This window comes from Lissotriton helveticus, chromosome 5_1 (genome assembly GCF_964261635.1).
Source record: "Lissotriton helveticus chromosome 5_1, aLisHel1.1, whole genome shotgun sequence".
In the NCBI taxonomy this organism is placed as follows: Eukaryota; Metazoa; Chordata; class Amphibia; order Caudata; family Salamandridae; genus Lissotriton; species Lissotriton helveticus.
The window spans coordinates 323,745,146-323,764,460 of NC_136065.1; the positions used below are offsets into that span (position 1 = coordinate 323,745,146).

Below are 19,315 nucleotides of genomic sequence, written 5' to 3' on the forward strand. Positions count from 1 at the left end.
TGAAATGCGATTGGAGCTTCAGCTCCAATGTTCAACCAACAATGGACTCTGACTGAACTAGGAGGAGGAACCTACTTAAACAATGGGTAATGTTGTAGCTCTGCAGAGGCTATCACTGTAATGTAACTTTTGTCAAATGTGGAAAACATTTGAAGGCTTCCACTGAAGACGCTGCTCAATATTCATAAGAGTCCATGCTCCGGATGTTTAACCCTATCGCTGCTGCCGTCGGCCGTTGGACTTCGCGCGAGCTACCTCCCTGGTGCTGCGCACGTCCAACGGCCGACGTAGCCGCACCCGTTTCTTCGAACGTTCAGCACTGGCGCTGAACGTTTGAAGCAGCAAACGGGTTAAGTGATCCGAGTTTATTGTGCTAATGCATGGCGTGTTAGCACTTAAGAGAGAGCGCTGTGGGACACAGCCAGCTCCAGCCGACAGAGGGGCTATAGTTTTTTTAATTTATGAAAAGTAGTCCGTCATGCAGTTCAATGTAAACACCTGAGTGAAGGCCGAAGGATACATTCCAATAGCCAGTAGCATTAAGGGATAGGTGAATACTTGACTGGGGTGAGCCAAGACGTAATTGACGAAGTCTCAAGCCGGTGGCTAAAATAGAATAGGGAAAGAATGCTACTGGTTGAATGGGGCAATCCCCAAACCCACTCTATGCACATTGTAAGCAATAGTTTTGTCAAAAACCAGACCGAAAAACATATGGCATTTATTAAGCATATAAGGAAGAAGTTCTAAGATCATCCGAAACGATTATGTGTACCATGATTACGCATGCCATGAAGTAGTTTCACATAACAGGTACTAAATCCAGGTCCTGTCAATGTTTTTGAGTTCAGCTTTCATGTGTCCTAGAGGTGAAGCCAGTAAGTGATTTCGCTTTTAGCAACACTTGGTCATAGGAAGTGAATTTTGTTTTACTCTTGTGGAACTGGTTGTGACTTTAGTTTAATCTCCATATGGCTCCCCACTGGATAAATGTTGGACTTTGAAAAACTATCGGTCGGCGATCCTGGTGCTGACGGCATGCCTTGTCAGGGATTGCCAGTGGCGGCTCCGCCCAGAGTAACCCAGCGATTCCCCCACCTCTAAAGGGGGTGTGGTAACGACAGGATTAAGCAGAGAAAGAGGACTGCAGATTAAGTCTTTCTTCCAGCTCCACCCAACTCTAAATGAGGCCTTAAGTATTTGGAATAACGAATATAACTTAATCTGGGAAAAAGATGCCCGCCCCAACTCTGGTTCTGTCTCAGTAAGGACTGCGTTGGGGGGTGATGCGCTACTGTAAACTATCAGTGAAACTAAGGCAAGCACTTCCATAAAACTCCTTTACATGTGCCCTGATAGAGAAATGTTCACCTGCATAATCTAGTTAGGATTCCTTGCTATCCCAGGAGAACGAAGGTCGTTGGACTTACATGTTCGTGATAAGGTTTGCCGTACATGGGAACCGTTTTTTGCTTTACCAAGCGCTGTAACGAAGCAGTTGGCATTTTATCATCATTACAGATTACCACACCCTCTGTGAATCAACCGCAGCACTTGCTTGGATGTAACCCTTCTGTACAACTAGATAATGCACAGATTTGCCGCACGTGGAGATCTACCGGTGCTGCAGTTGATGAAGCGCTGCAAGCAGATTAGGTTATCTTTTTAACTTCGATTTCAAGTTATTCAACTTAGCAGAGGATTTCTTATGTGAATCTCCTGTGGTTTAATTTTCTGACAATAATAGATACAGAAGGACGTCTTTTCAAATTGAAGTACCCCAAGTAATTTATATCAAGGAAGTACTGTCCTTGTAAAGGATTAATTCTTTTGAGATACACATGAAACTTTCTTTTTGTGAAAGAGGCAAGCATCTACACTAGTCTTGACAAAGGTGGTGCATATCTGGCAGCACACCGAAACGCGTCGACGCTACAGTTTTAGTTACATTCGAGGAACTATTTTGTCAACATTCACTGATGCGATTCAGACGTAGTTGCAAATAGATTCTAACAAATTAATGTTTTTTATGATGATTTTATAAAATATCACTTAATACCGTCTCCTTCGTGTTTTTTCTTTTAATGTTTTTCCTTTTATTGTTTGATTATATGTATATGTGAATAATTTGTTATTGAGGAAATGTTAATGTTTTGTTTTTAATCTTGATATCAATTGATAATAAATGTATACATCTCATAACAATTTGGGTCTATTGATAACGCCAATGTGCTTGTACTTATAACTATGTGGTTCCCCCTCTTTGGTACTAAGAATGTATGGAGTGTTCATGATTGAAGATTGATTGTTATTGATGATTGTACTGGCTCCAAGGGAATTTCTACTTTATGTTGGTAATCTAGTTACAGGCCTGATTCTGTGCATATTCTGCTCATGCCAGAGCACAAAAGTCTATGTTCTGTACCGTGCTCATCACTTCAAATACACAGATTAAAATGGGATGTATGTACAACCCTAATTTACTGCAACTGCAGAGTATAACAAATAAAACATGGTTAGTCTTGCCGGCAGTCAACCTAGACAAAACAAACAGGAAAAAACAGAAACTAAAACCCCTGCGGCAGGAGCTGAACTCACTGAGCTATCCTACCAGGCTTCATATATGATGTTATGTTATGTGATTTCTAAAGCGCAAGTGATGTCTTCCCTTGTGCGTTCGGCTTGATATTAAACTGAGCAATTGTCAAACAGCATTTAAATCAGATTACATGCATTACATCACATACATAGCAATTTTGCACTGTTGACCAGAATATTTAGCATCCGCGTTTATGACCAGCCTGTTGCAAAGTGACATTTGTGCTATTTGGTCGTTGACATATCAACATCTACAGGGGCTGAAAATCCCATTTTGAACTGGCCTGTCAGTGCAAATATTAGTGCAAAATTGTTCAGCGACTAATTCAGAATAGCACATTAATTGGTACCATCGCGTAATCGTGTAACCTTACCCCTGGATTCTAAACCTCTGGGAATGAACCAAATGCAGTCAAATTTACCCAAAACAACAAAACCAGACTGTTGATAACATGCAGATATCCAGGGTGCCAGTGCTTAATTTGGGCAGTGATTTCCGGTGCTCATTGTTAGCATCGGCGCTTGTGACAGTCTGCCACAAGGTGGCGCTGTCTGGCTAATTTAGAGTTGATAATAACCGTTAATTACAAATTCAATATACATTAAAAGTGACTTTTACCTGCCGCCCAAGACATTGTTATAGCTTTGAAGGCCTGAAATAGTCCGAATTGTCACACCTCTAGGAGTGTGATGTTAGTAGTTGTGTTGTAGTTGTGTTGTTACTGTCATTGGCAACATCGCAATGGCAAAGGGTGGTGCAAGCTGCAGGGGCCTGCTGACGAGAGCCCTGACACTTATGCCACCCCCCTACCCACCTCCCCCCCCCCACCCCCTACCACACACACACACACACAAAGTAAGCAGTGGCCGCGGTGTGTGTACAATAAGTTATATTTAAATGCACTTACCTGCATGAGAGTCTGTGGCAGCCACGCACGGACCGGGACAGGCGCGGGAAGGAGAAAGGAGGGAAAACACGGAGAATTAATTAATATTGGTCCTGGAGGGAGCCTCGTGCTGCAGCCGGCTTCCGAGGGCAGAGGCATCACTGCGAGGGCAGTTAGGGGCGTGCCATGGGGAGCCAGTTCAGGGGTGCACAATACCACTAGCAGAATGAAGGGAGGACTGAAATCCAGAACTACGCCAGGGCAGAACGCAGCCTGAATGGGAACCCAGTTTTGGGGTACACTACACCATTAGGGCAGAATGACATGACAATAGGAAATCCTGCTAGGGCAAAACGAAGTGAGAATAGGGAGCCAGAATCAGGGTGCACTACACCACCAATGAAGCAAGAACGGGGATCCTGTCTTGGGGAGCCCCACACTGCAGTGCCTGGGCGCAGAGCAGCGAGAGTGGGAGCCCAGCATCGGGACGCAGTAAACAGCTCCGAAAAAGCCCCCTCGGCGATGTCTGCCTGGGACATCATGAGAGATAAACCTGCCCCCTCGCCCCCCTTCTGGCAAAACATTAATTTCCAGCCTTTCCGGGTCTAGCATGGTCAAAGGTGATCTTTGGTGTTTTTTCGCAATATTTGTGTTTCACTTCCTTTCACGTGTTATCTCTGCCGCCCCCCAGCGTGAGTGTGCAGCCAGTTGTTTTAGGAGTAACAGTAATACTTTCCACTGCCCTGTGTCCAGTGTGCTGTGAGACGTCACAGGCCACGCGAGCTTTAAGGCTGCTTGTCATCGATGCAGAGAGAGCAAGGCCGGCTTCAACCCGCTACAGAGACCCAGGGAGGCTCCTCATCACAGACCGGACAGAGAACAACAGCATCTGATTCACGCAGACTAGAACCACAGCAGCTGATTCTCGCAGACTAGAACCACAGCAGCTGATACTCGCAGACTAGAGCCACAGCAGCTCATTCTCGCAGACTAGAGCCACAGCAGCTGATACTCGCAGACTAGAACCACAGCAGCTGATTCTCGCAGATTAGAACCACAGCAGCTGATTCTCACAGCAGCTGATACTCGCAGACTAGAACCACAGCAGCTGATTCTCACAGCAGCTGATACTCGCAGACTAGAACCACAGCATCTGATTCACGCAGACAAGAACCACAGCATCTGATTCACGCAGACTAGAACCACAGCAGTTGATACTCGCAGACTAGAACCACAGCAGCTGATTCTTGCAGACTAGAACCACAGCAGCTGATACTCGCAGACTAGAACCACAGCAGCTGATTCTCGCAGATTAGAACCACAGCAGCTGATTCTCACAGCAGCTGATACTCGCAGACTAGAACCACAGTAGCTGATACTCGCAGACTAGAACCACAGCAGCTGATTCTCGCAGATTAGAACCACAGCAGCTGATTCTCACAGACTATTACCACAGCATCTGATTCTCGCAGACTAGAACCACAGCATCTGATGCTTTCTCGCAGAAAAGAACCACAGCATCTGATGCTTTCTCGCAGACTAGAACCACAGCATCTGATTCTCGCAGACTAGAACCACAGCATCTGATTCACGGAGACTAGAACCACAGCAGCTGATTCACGCAGACTAGAACCACAGCAGCTGATACTCGCAGACTAGAACCACAGCAGCTGATTCTTGCAGACTAGAACCACAGCAGCTGATACTCGCAGACTAGAACCACCGCAGCTGATTCTCGCAGATTAGAACCACAGCAGCTGATTCTCACAGACTATTACCACAGCATCTGATTCTCGCAGACTAGAACCGCAGCAGCTGATTCTCACAGACTATTACCACAGCATTTTACATTTACATTTTACATTGGATTCTCGCAGACTAGAACCACAGCATCTGAATCTCGCAGACTAGACACATAGGGGCACATGCTTCAAGCCCGCATTTTGCGATTCACAAATAGCGAATTTTACCGATTCGATATTTGGGAATCGCAAAATGCTATGCATGAAGGAATCTCAAAAAAATGTGTGCTTCCATAACTTTACCTAATAGCAATTTGGAAAGTGCGAATCGCTATTAGGTAATGTAACTCTATTTATTCCAATGGGCCTATTGTCCAATAGGAAAGAAAAGTATTGTATTCGCTAATTGCGATTACCAGATTGGTAATCACAAATAGCGAATGCAAATCCAAGGGTACCTGGGGGCCGAAGGCCCCCATAAAGCACGCCATGAAAAAAGGTAAGTGTGCACATGTAAATCACACACATGCCCTAAGGGCCTGTGTGCGCTACATGGCACTTTGAAAAATGCATTTTCAAAGCATGCACATTTTACCATCAACTTGAAGTTGATGGTAATTAGCCTTTCCTAAATGCACAGTTCACATTTAGGAAAGGCTACATGCATCGGCATTAGGGATTCGCAAATTGCGATTTCCTAAATGCATTTGCGATTTAGGTAATAGCAAAAAATCGCGATTACCTAAATTGCGAATGCCAAAACCTACGTGCATAATAAGGCCTTTTTTCCATTCGCAAACGGTCCGACTCTGCGAATCGGCCCATTTGCGAACGGGAAAAGGCTTGATGCATGCACCCCATAGTGAACTATAGAAACTCATTCTTACAGACCAGACACAGTGAACTGTAGAGTCTCATTCTCACAGACCAGACACAGTGAACTGTAGAGTCTCATTCTTACAGACCAGGTACAGAGACTACTATAGAGTCTCCTTCTTACAGACCAGACACAGAGTAAATTAGAGAGACTCATTCTTACAGATAAGGCACAGAGGGAACCAGGGAGTGTGATTCTCTCCAGCCACGTACAGAGGGAACAAGAGATGTCTGTGACTCAGTGAACCACAGTTTCTCATTCTCACAGAACAGACACATAGTGAACTGCAGAGTCTCATTCTTACAAACCAGACAGAGGGAGCCAGGGACTTTCATCTCACAGACCAGGCACAGAGGGATCCAGAGATACATTTGAAGCAGTAAAACTGTGTCTCTTTCTCATAGAGAGAAACAGAGTCTCTAATTTTCAAAGACCAGATACAGAGGAAACTGAGAGTCTTGTTCTCTTAGATAGGTGCAGAGAACCAGAGAATCTGATTCTCACAGACCAGATACATAGTGAACTGTAGAATGTCATTCTTACTGACCAGGAACAAAATAAACCAGCAAAGAAGTGAGAAAGGCATTGAAGCAGAGTCCCTTCTCACAGACCAGACCCAGAGAGAACCACAGAACTAGACTCCTAGGGCACCATAGTGTCTCACTCTCACACACCAGATACAGAGGGAATCAGAGTGTCTCCTCCTCACAGGCAGTGGAAGCCAGTAATTCTAGCAGGGGGCAGGTGAGCCACACATGCACATACATACAGTCACGGTCACTCATCTACATGCACATTCACCCATACCCATCACAAGCGCACACATGCAACCATCCACACCACACGCGAACACACACACATTCATACATAACACAACCACGCACTCAACATTAACAATAACAACAAAAAACTTACCGGGCCACAGCGGTGATCTCAGGTGGTGGGAGGGAAGCCTCGTTGGTCCCTGGAGGATTGCAAGTGCAGCCTCCTCTCATTGGCTGACCATGTTATGGGTCCGCCAGTGAGAGGGGGCAATATACCCCTACTCGTCACAGAGTGGGATGGGGGATGGGGTCACTGAGACTGCTGACCCCACTCCACTCTGTGACCAGCCGCCACTGATGGGCCATCAGCCCTAGGCAGTTCATGGCTTAAAACTGAAGCACCCGGGTCCGAGTCTATCTGTAACTCGCTCCCTAGTCATGAGGCGGAAGGACCTCCAAGAACTTTGCCGGGCTGGAAAGGTGACCCCAAAAGGGCAGTGACATTTTCAGCCCGGCAAAGTTTGACTCAGACAGCCAGGCACCTGAGCATTTAGAGCATGTACAGCGCCTAGCTGCCTGACCCGAACCTGAAAAGTGTCTGTCAGGCTGACCTTTGCTAAGCCTGACAGACGCTCTTCATGTGCGCAAAAAGGTGGTAATGGTGGGAGCCCTCCCCCCTTAACAACAGGGCGCCACTATACAGAGGAAGCCAATGAGCTGTGTTTTATGAGATATATATAGAGGAAACCAGAGATGCCTCCTTCTCACCAGTGGCAACATCATGGACCTAAATGGGTCAGGGGGCACCCTCCCTCCACTGGGACCAAGCTGTGTCTGGCCAAATGGAAGGACACGAGGAATCCCCTCAGCATGAACAGCACATGAAGTAGGCAGACATTAGGTAGTAGTGACAGCAAGAGCAGGAATATCATCGATGAGTGAGTGAGAGGGACTCAACCAAAAATACCACGTCAGATAATGTTCCCAGTTCTACTGCCAGTTAGTGACAGCTTTACGCACTCGGTACTGCTGAGTGTCAGTCGCAGCTAACTCCAGGCACCAAGTACTGCCGCAAGCCAGTAGCAACTAACTCCATGCACTCAGTACTACTGACTGTCAGCAGCAACTAACTTGCTACAGTTGTGTCTTGTGCTTGTCAGTAACTGATAGCTCAATGTTCTAAGCATTGCTGACATTCAGGAGTCACTAACTCTAAGCTCTCAGGTGTGCTGTCAGTAACTGCTGACTCCTGCACTTACATATGCTGGTTGTTAGTAACTGTAAACCCAATGGTCTCTATGCATTGCTGTCAGTCAGTTCCTTCTGACTCAGTGCTCTCAGCTCTGCGGTCAGTAACAGCTTCCTCAATGCTCTCAGTGCGGCTGGGCTGTTAGTTGCGGATAATTCAGTTAGTTTAGTCCTCGCCTCTCCTGTCAGTAACCACTAGCATAATGCTCACATAATTCTGTGGTCAATTCACTAGTGTATATTCACTTCCCAGCTGACCAGTAAGTAATTGTTAATACATCCTCTGCTCACAGTCAGCATAAACTATCTCAACGAATGGCGTTCAACTGACTACCAATAACTACTCACTCAAGGATCACCCATCTGTGCTGTCAGCAACTAGTAACTCATATCTCTGCCAGCTATCCTGACTGAGAAATAACTCAAAGCACTTTAGTTTTCCTTACTAAACACTACCTTCGTGCTCTCCGAACTCTCCCGATCGTCAGTGAAACAAAGAATACTTTTAGTAAGTACTAACTCGAAGATCACCCAGCTCGGTGGTGAATAACTTGTAACTCAGACTTCTCCAGCTCTCCTCACTATAACGACTAATTGAAAGCACTTAGTTCAGCTTATTGTCAACATGCACTTACTCACTGCTCCTATAACTCTGCTCACTCTATGTAATGTGTATCTATTTTTTCTCCTGTTATTGCACACTGCTAGTGGGTCCTAAACTAGAGCCCTCCTTCTCCTGAATCATCCAATCAGCTGACTCATGGGGCATTCTCCTGTTGACAGCATGAAACGTCATCTCACAATCTGAGAGGCGCTCTCCAAACGCGCCTGATCCAGCAGAACGCACTTACCCGCTGTTGTATCGTGGCATGCTTGTGCTCCATCTCCCGCTTTTCCACCGCAGAGTCGATCACCAGCTGATCCAACTAGGAGAAGAAATATGAAAGCAAATCAGTTAGAAACACAACCAAACTATGGTATCGTATGTCTCAACTGGCGATCCTGGGGGGTTCAAGAGCAGGGCGTAGTACTGTAAGCCCCCAGCTTGGAGTTCGGCATGTGTGGCTTGATGGTAATGTTGAGTGATGGCAACTACGGGGATAAATGATATTGTTTAGAGCTTCCAGGTCTGGAGTTAGGTTGAAGTATTATTAGCCGCTGGCTCTGACTTCAATGGAAGAGCGGAGCGCTGTTCGCTGTGGAAGGGGTTTAATGGTGGGGCTGTGGTCTGGTGGCCCCAGTGGGGATGTGAAAATAGGGCTTTATGTTTGTGGCCTTTGGGTGGTTTGATGGTAGGACAATGTGCTGGTGACCTTGAAGGAGGTTTTGTGATAGGGAAGTGTGCTAATGGCCTTGAAGGTGGTTTAATGGTTTGGTTCTGTGCTTGTGGCCTGGGAGGGGATTTAATTGTAGGGCTTTATGTGTGTGGCCTTGAGGTGGTTTGATGGTAGGACAATGTGCCGACAGTCCAGGACTCAATGTGCGTGAACCTGTCCATTGATTATGAAGATTAAAATATTTCAGTCTATGAACAGTCATGGTTACAACAGGAAAAAGCTGTAGACTCTTTGATATATCAGGGTAAAACAAGGCCACATACACAATTGCGCTTCGGAACCAGTTGTGTAGGCACATAAGACTGTAAAGCGGGAACAACTATACTTAGACTCAGCACTACTGGATGGAGTTATGTGTTGCATGGTACTGTATCTGCTGTGAATGGGAGGGCACTGTATGTGGGAGGATACAATATTACATTTGGCAGCATTGTGTTACATATGGGAGAGCACTGTGTTAAGCATGACATAACAAAGGGTTATGTGTGATAGGTGAAGATACAGATCTGCATATGACATGGCATTGTAAAGTGACCAAGTACATGGATACATGTAAACGTCTACAGAGTTGCATCTGAGGGTGTGAATGTTAAGTGTGTAATGGGAAGGGGGGTCCTGCGTAGAAGGGTAGAGGGTGTGGCAGGGTGCAGTCTCCCAAATCAAAGGATACTGTTTCGTTGTATGAGGGTGCTAAATTACATGTAGGAGTGTATTGGGTTATGTGTTGGATGATTCAATATAAAGTGTGGGCACACGGTTGGGTTATGTCACCGGCACCTGTTATGTGATTTTCTATATAGCTTTCAGTGTTGTCTGGACAGTGATACAACCAAATGATTCAGGGCTGTCTGTGGTGGAGTATCGCCATTAGTTGGTCCAGTACAAGGTCACAAGTGGGGTGTTACTTGAGGGAGAGTGTAGGATGCTCTATGGTCAGATACAAGTCCACATGTTCGGTGCTGCAGTATTCCATATGGGGGAAAGCGTTGTGTCTGACACAGTATAACTGGGGGAGCGCGGAGGGTTATATGTAGTGGCTGCACGGTCACTTATTGGTTCATGCAGATTCTGTATGGGAGGGTAATAGGTGTGTGATGGTGTCATGTGTGATATAGTAGTGGGCAGTTGTGAGAGGGTCATGGGTCACTTGTGAGACGGTAGTGACTTATGTGTAGAAGACTAATGGGACATATGAGAGATGGTAGATGGTTACGAGTGGGACTGTACAGGGTCACCAGAGAGATGGGAGATGTTTTGTGTGGGATGGTATAGGGTCACCAGTGAGATAGTAGATGGTTATGTGTGGGACTGTACAGGGTTACCAGTGAGATGGTAGATGGTTTTGTGTGGGATGGAACAGGGTCACTTGTGAGATGGTAGAGGTTTTGTGTGGGATGGTATAGGGTCACCAGAGAGATGGTAGAGGTTTTGTGTGGGATGGTATAGGGTCACCAGAGAGATGGTAGAGCTTTTGTGTGGGATGGTATAGGGTCACCAGAGAGATGGTAGAGCTTTTGTGTGGGATGGTATAGGGTCACCAGTGAGATGGTAGATGGTTATGTGTGGGACTGTACAGGGTTACCAGTGAGACGGTAGATGGTTTTGTGTGGGATGGAACAGGGTCACCTGTGAGATGGTAGAGGTTTTGTGTGGGATGGTATAGGGTCACCAGAGAGATGGTAGAGGTTTTGTGTGGGATGGTATAGGGTCACCAGTGAGATGGTAGATGGTTATGTGTGGGACTGTACAGGGTTACCAGTGAGACGGTAGATGGTTTTGTGTGGGATGGAACAGGGTCACCAATGAGATGGTAGAGGTTTTGTGTGGGATGGTATAGGGTCACCAGAGAGATGGTAGAGGTTTTGTGTGGGATGGTAAAGGGTAACATGAGGCGACAGTGGATTATGGGTGGGTGGGAACTGGTCACATGAGAGACAGTAGATGGTTAAATGAAGGAGGGTACGCAATAAAGGTCAGATTAATAATTATATTGTGAGACGATACAAGAAGTCATACCTCCGCTGCCAGTTTCTTCATGTAAGGGTCCAGTTCATGGAGCAGGCTGTACCCCTGCTGGAAGAACGTGTACTGAGCGTGCATAAAGGACAGCATCTGCAAAACAAGACTTGGGATCAGCCGAAGCCACATGGAAAGATACATTTCCATATATGAACCTCAGATCTCCATTTATACCACGAAAATAGCTGTATCTTTGACAGTGTTTTGCATTGCCTGGGCACTGCACTACACAACACATCTCCAACACCACACTAGAGGCTACGCGCTACTCAAACACGAGTCCCCTCAAAAACATCAACGGCTGCCCACAGTCACCTACTTCTCAAACAGTAATGACAGCTCTCTGCACAAACACTAATGACAAATCAGTGCTCATATACCACGACTCACCGCTCAAACATTAATGAGAGGTCCCTGCTCTGATAGCACAGGCTGGTCACTGACAGTTTACTACTTACACACCAATGATCGGTCACTGCTCAAACACCCTTGGCAGTTCTCTGCTCAGACACTGATGATAGGTCACTGCACAAACCCCATTTAAAGGTCATTGCTCAGACACCGCTGAGAGGCCATTGCTCAGACATCAATAATAGGTCACATCTCAGGCACTATTAACAGATCACTGTTCAGACAGAAATGGTAGGTCAGTGCTGGGACACCAATGATAGGTCAGTGCTGGGACACCAATGATATATCCCTGATCATTTACCAATGGTAGGTCCCAGCTCATTCACCAATGGTAGGTCCCTACTCATTCACCAATGGTAGGTCCCTGCTCATTCACCAATGGTAGGTCCCTGCTCATTCACCAATGGTAGGTCCCTGCTCATTCACCAATGGTAGGTCCCTGCTCATTCACCAATGGTAGGTCCCTGCTCATTCACCAATGGTAGGTCCCTGCTCATTCACCAATGGTAGGTCCCTGCTCATTTACCAATGGTAGGTCCCTGCTCATCCACCAATGGTCGGTCCCTGCTCTGATATCACAGCAGGTCACTCAGCTCACTGCCCACATGCCGATGCTGCTGCCAGGTCACTGAAAGGACAACGATGGAAAGCCATTGCTCGGACAACAATGATAGTGGACTGCTCAGACATTAATGGAAGGTCACTGCCCATACAGAAATGATAAGTCTCTGCTGAGACACCAATGATCAGTCAATGCTCAGACACCACTAGCCGGTTACTACCCAGATACCAATAATAGGTCAATGATCAGAAACTGGTCACTACAGGTAAGTCATTGAAAGGACACCATTGGCATAAGAGCCAAGGGGGACCAACTACAGACACTCTTCAGGGTTTCACCAACTTTGGCTCTTCTTACCGCGTCCAAGATTTCAAACTTCTTCTTAGCCTGGAGGACGTTGATCTGAAATGAAAGAAGAACATGCTTAATATGGGAACCACACAAAATACAGATAATAAACCCTCTTGGGAATCAGACATACACTGATAGTCACTGATACGGGGACTGAAGTCAGGCAAGAACACAACCACAGTGGGATTATGGGCTCTTTAGGCATTCCGCCCTACCTCTCCTTCTACAGCACAGACACTTGGAGGACGACTCATAACCTCTTTTTTTAAAGGAAAATGGGTCTTTTCTATAGTTTATTTCTCTTTAATTACCATTTTAACCACATGGTTTACTATATCCTGAATCACAGGTTCTATAAAACAATGAAGTTTGATTTAAAATTAAATGCATAAGGACCCTGACAACCAAAGACGTCCTCCTAACAAGTCACCTTTTATTTGATTGCATCATGGTGGCTTGGAAAACTATAAGGGCCAAACAAATCCATGACAATCACGCCAAGCTCACCTGCAAGACGTAGTCCAGCGCCAGGTGCCGGAAGCACTTGCGTGTAATGGTAAGGGTTCCCGTGGCCTCCTCTACCTCATGCAGTTTGTGGCGCGGTGCCTGGGCGTTCTTCACAAGGGCCAACTCCATATCCTCACGTACTTTGTCAAACTGCTTCTTGGTCTCCTTGAACTTCCGCACATCCCTAGAGACATGAAAGGAAACAAGAAAGTGTTCAGCACAAACAGTGACAAGCAATGTAAGAACCACAGGCATGTCCTGGAGAATATGTCCATCTCTACACCTGCGGTCAACACTGACATCATGGTGAACTCTCACCTCTGTGTTGAATCCCTTTTCAGATATCATGTTTTCTGATGTTTTTAGTCAGTTCAGCGTCAAAATGCCGGAGGGTGTATGTTGCACTTTTTAAGTAACAACTCAACTCTTATTTTACAGATATATGTTTTTCAATATATTTAGCGGGTGCCCTCAGGTAGTAAAGGTAGGGCTGGGGCAATTTTAGAAGAAACTGAGAAGAAATGATGGATTGTATCTATGTGTCTTGCACCTGACTTATGGAGAGACTGAGAGATAGCTCAGCTATGTGAATCCTGAACATATAATTTATTTCTAGGCAGAGTCATACATCTTCTACCTAAATCAAACACCTCTATGACCGGTTTCTCTGAGAGCACTGTAAGACAAATGTGGAATTTGTTTTAATGTATTGCTTGTGTATTTTTTCTCCAGGACGGAGTCTATACAGAGGAAGTACACCCTGCTCCCCTTGTGTAGGCATTGCATTGCTGTGTCCTTCCTCTTGACACTACTTGTTCCATTGTTACACTAAAACCTAATAAGTATGTTGTCTGCAACATGTCTCTTTTGACACAATTCAAAGGTGTCCCTTTTGCTAGCCAGGCCAGGCTAATTGCGATAATTGGTATAGACATCTAGAAACAACCTTTACAGAGAATATGCTCAATCTAAATAGAATTTTGGAGAAAGTTGTAATAAATGTTGCATTTTATAATGCACACTGACTCTGAAGGATTGAATAACAACCCTGATATTTTAGTGAATTTGATACTTAATGTTTGAAATAGAATTGAAAACATGTGTTTTGTTATTATTACACATGTAATTCAGATATATGATTTCTGATTCTGTTTTAATGACCTCTTTGCAGGGCATTGCCCGTCAGCCCAATATTACATGTGTTCTGCAGTTGAAGGAATAATTGTGCTCTCTGCATGCTAGAGCACCATTTGATGCACAGTTATTTCAAGGCAAATACCTTTTTTGCTAGTGGCTTCCGGCATGGCTGTAGCTGATTCACCTCATGTGAGAATAGCTCAATGCGGGATGATATTTAGTAATTTATTTTGATTTAGGACACCATACATTCCTGGCGTAATAATTAACAGGCAGTAATATTGCCAACTGAGTGGGTCTCACTCTTTTAATCGCCGGAGTAATGGAAGATGCATTAGGGATCAAACCCAAGATTCACCGGTCATGCATCCCACAATCAGGTGAGTTAACCCCGTGAGCTCAATATTCCGAAACTTGCCCCTGTGCGGCTTCAAACAAGCATATGCTGCAACATCCCGATGAGAAGATAGAAAACAGAGTTTTGGTCAAAAGTCAACCAGCAATCCCTTTCTGAAGATGGAATTAAAAATATTTAAAGAGCTCAATGCAGGGGTGTAACGCAACTTGCGACCCCCCTGAAAAGTGCATGGAGTTGGTCCACCACGCTCCAGACCCAGACCCAGTCAGGATCTCCCCGGCCTGTCCGAGCACAGTCTCAGAGGGGGGCCCCCTGGAAGTTGCCTCACCCCGCACTTCGGGGGCTATTGTTACATCACTGGCTCAAAGATATTCCACAGAAGGAAGTTTTGGAGCATTTCCAATAAAGCGCTTTTTGTCTTGAAACAATTTTGCAAAAAACTGATTTTAAAATGTTTTGTATCGAAATCAGTAGAAGCTGCATTTTAGTTGTCAACTCACACATTTGCCTTTTTAAATATCTTTGACAGTAGCCTATTAAACATTGCCAAATCCATTAAAACATATCAGTAGCCTAGAAACATTGTCAAAATCCACTAAAACGTGTTTGTTGTAATCACATTTTGAACAATGTACTTGAAATACACAAGTTATTGTTATTTTCTTTGCTCTAAAGATAGCTCCGCACCATTATTGGAAGTGTTAGACCATTAGCCCCTGCCTCCCTTGGTTGACCTTTTACAGCACCCACCCCAAGAAGTTTGGGTCTAGTTCCACCCCTGCTGGAAGTCATTCCAGAGGCCCTAGTCCCTGGTCTGCCAGTCTTGCCACAGACACTGCTGGCAGTCGTGCCACACACGAGCTCCTTGAACCGGTCTGTACTGCCACAGACCGTAATCTCTGGACCCAAAAGTCATGCCGCCAACCGTGCTCCCGGAGTCAGAATCTCGTGCCATAAGCAGTGCTCCCCTGCCTTGGGAGTCGTTCCGCAGGGTGTGCTATGCCGACAAGCCAGTGGTGCCACAGGCCGTACCCTCCTGAGCCTACCAGAGTGCAAGGCTAATATGATCTCCCAAATAACACTTTCTAGACTCTTCCCTTCTCCATCCCTCCTTTATCCTATTCAATCAAACTAACAGACTCACAAGTCCGCCGCTCAAATTAACGACTTGTATTTTCCTGTAGTAATCCACCACTAATCCTTTGAGTTCCGGAGTAGTGTGCTAATCGCCGAAAAGCGCTTCAACGCCTCGTCAGGGGTAATAAGCGCTATATAATTACAGTTACAAGGACTGCAGTACGATAAACAGCCCCCCCACACCTCTCCAAATGCGGCACTGCACACGCCTGTGCAGTGGGCACTTCTTAATGTGAGTGAGATCATAAATAACCCAAAAGTGATTACTAATGTATAAGAAGGCGCAGAAGGAGCGCGGCTGAGGGAGCGAAGCCTGGTAGGGCGAGCATCCCCGAGCACACAGCCAACACATTAGCAGATTGCATCGACGCTCACTGCGGTAACTATTACCGAGAGAGTAAGGGGAATACAAGAGAAAGTGGCAACATTAAAGAGACAGCGTGGTAGAGAAAGACTCAAAAGATAAGCCAGCCAAATTGAGAGGGAGTGAAAGATAGGGGTTGGGGGAAAGAAAAGAGAGAGGGATAAACAAAAGCGAGGGCAAGAAAGAGAAGGCAAGAGCAACACACAGAGGGGAGGGGTAAAGAAAGATGCACGAGAAAAGGGGATAGAAGAAAGAGTGTTAGAGCGAGGCACCAGATTGATCAAAAAAGGAAGAGGATAAAAAAGGAAAAAGATGCAAACTAGAACCATCAGAGAGGGGCCGAGAAAAACAACCGGACAACACGGAGTAGAGAAACTAAGAGAGAGAGAGAGACATAAAAAAGGAGTTAGAGAAAAAAAAACAGAGGGGAGAAAGAGATAAAGGAGTGACGAGAAGGGGGAAAGAATGGGATTAGGGACACGGTGACAGAGGCGACTTATACAGAGAAGAGGGGACCACTGGAGAGGAAGAGAGGGGGTGAACGAGGAGACAGAATGACGTAGGGTGATATCATGGGACGATGAGGTGCCTAGAAAGAGAGCAGTAGACATGGAGGGAGGGGGGGGGGCTGCGTAGCTAAGCACAGATGGCTAGGGAATGAGAGGGTAGAGGAGGATATGAGAGACAGCGATGGGCAGAGGGCTGGGATGAGGAGAGTGAGATGGTGCTACGGAGGAGGAGAGCAGCAGACAGCTGAGAGTTAGGCGGAGTAGCTTCTAAGCGGCTCCTGGAGGATTCTCACTCAATTACCCGTTCCCATGGAAACTGCCTCCCGGCGCTGAAGGCATCCCTGTGCCCTACATTCACCAAATCTGTGATCTCATCCCTCTCTGCTCCAGGGGGTGGGGGATGCGTGGGGAAGTAGGAGGGGAGAGTAGGAGCAATGAAAAGAGAGGGTGCGAGAGACTCCTGGAAAAAGGGGAGCCAGAGAAGGAGAAAAAAAAAGTAAACGGTCTGAGAGTTTAGAACAGAGAGAAAGAGAACGGAAGGGAGGGGTGAAGAAAAATATAAAGAGAGAGGAGGACAGAGGATGAGAAACAAGAGAGGTAGGAAGATTGTAAAAAAGAGACGGATAGAGAAGTGTAGAGGTACAGCCAGTGGGACGAAAGAGACAGCAAGAGCTAGAACAAGTGTGTGAGAGAAAAAATATGCACACATATAAAACCAACACAAACTAAAATTAGTAGGTGGATGGGTTAAAGTTGTCAGTGGTGGTCTCGATGGCGAACGCATAAAGCCTACAAAGACATGAAATTCACAAGTTAAGTTCTACCTTAAACCACACCAGTTGAATTCACCTAAGTTCAACTCCAAATCCCCTCTCGCAGTCAGTAATGGAAAGTAGAATAAGATGTGAATGAGACTGAGTACGTTCAGCGTGTAACAGTTTACACCAATGGGTAACTATCTAGCAGGACTGACAATGAATTGAAAAGACAATTGTGCAATTATTTCTTTGTGAAGGTACTTGTATTTTGTGATAGGTTTCAGACTAATTTAACAGTTGGGTCTGTCTCTAGTTAGCGTATATTAAAACATAGTTCTTATAAGCCGGTGTACGGTACTATTTTCAATTTCTTTTTAGATGCCTTTGTGCTTTTCAATGAATGTGTAATGATTAGTGCTATAATCCCTTAGAGTGGGCATTGTGTAATATAGGACTGGATGTGTAAAAATCTGTCTAAGTTTGGAAAGAGTACGAGAGTTAGGTCTAAGGGAGTAGAATGATGGAGGAAACGAAGATTAACCTGTGAATTTTATGTCTTTCCAGGTTTTGTGTGATAATTCCTAACAATGAACTCCTTTTTATCCTTACTGTTTGCAGAGCACTGCATTCGTTTTTACAGATTTATGAATATTATGGATTGGGACAGCCTACATTTTTAAATCATTTATTTTTTTCTGATTAAAAAGTTGGCAAACATGAAACAAGGGTTTATGGCTTTCCTTTTTCAATATGGCTAATGTTGCCAAACATTAATTGGAGCGCCATATGTGTTAGAACCTGACGTACGCTCTCGTGCTACTTTGTAACTGTAGTTTGCAAAAAGTTTGTTTCAGTTTAATTAGTCAAACACAACCTTAAATAGTGATGCATTTGCCATCTTTTTATGACAACTTATTGCGTGTCTTGCGTTTGCGTTAGCATTGACCTGTATGACAACTAGGTATGGGCTTCGCTTGCACCCACTTTCCATGTGTTTTACCAGTTGTGCTGGAACAATTTTCATAGCGGTGGTTCGATCATCAATGTTTAATGACTGATTTCATAGGGATTGTGAAAAATCCAAGCGTCACACAAAGAGCAACTGTAGCAAATGAGCCACGCCCATTCAGCAGGAGAATGGCACGGGTGTGGTATGGGTCCAGTGATGCATTTTGGAGCGCACTGTTACAAAAATATATTACTAAAGCATGGTGTGGTAGTGCACTGTCATTTACAGGAAGCACTTTTTCCAATGACCTGGCTATTAAATTTGCATAGATAGATTTACTGATAAAACTATATTGCACACAAATGATGTGTGGAAAACGGGCTTCAGTGATTATTTATAATGTAGAATCAAAAATGAGCCTCATTTATGTGTTACCGTACTGCTGATATATTTTGAAATATTCGCACCTTTCATTTACAGATATTAAATTTTATTGTGTGTTAGTAAAAAATGCCATCATATAGTCTTTCCTTTCACGTTCCCTGTACTCCAGCAAGATTGTCAGAGTTTACTCTAAATAATATCCTCTCACTTTGCAGTCATAGAAAGAAAATGTTAACACCCATATCAATTTTAAGGGAATAAGCAGCAATTTATCAGAAGACACAGCCTGACATTTGACCCATCTTTGAACGCGCAGCAAATACGACACAATATAAACAAACTTTAAAAGCATCTTTATTGCTCAGTGGTTTGAGAGTTCTGGTTGATGGCCTATACCCCAGCAGGAGTAGTATGCA

At 45.0% G+C, this 19,315-nt stretch overlaps 1 protein-coding gene across 1 annotated transcript in view; it reads right to left on the minus strand.

Annotated features, from left to right (window-relative positions):
• ACAP3 (ArfGAP with coiled-coil, ankyrin repeat and PH domains 3) overlaps positions 1 to 19,315 on the minus strand; it is a 273,786-nt gene that overhangs the window by 78,896 nt on the left and 175,575 nt on the right. The window contains exons 6-10 of the mRNA XM_078640379.1: positions 13,304 to 13,487; positions 12,803 to 12,847; positions 11,470 to 11,565; positions 8,968 to 9,042; positions 3,507 to 3,518 (exon numbers count right to left, since the gene is read on the minus strand). Of these exons, the coding sequence (XP_078496505.1) occupies positions 3,507 to 3,518; positions 8,968 to 9,042; positions 11,470 to 11,565; positions 12,803 to 12,847; positions 13,304 to 13,487 (412 nt within the window). The remainder of the gene's footprint in view (positions 1 to 3,506; positions 3,519 to 8,967; positions 9,043 to 11,469; positions 11,566 to 12,802; positions 12,848 to 13,303; positions 13,488 to 19,315) is intronic.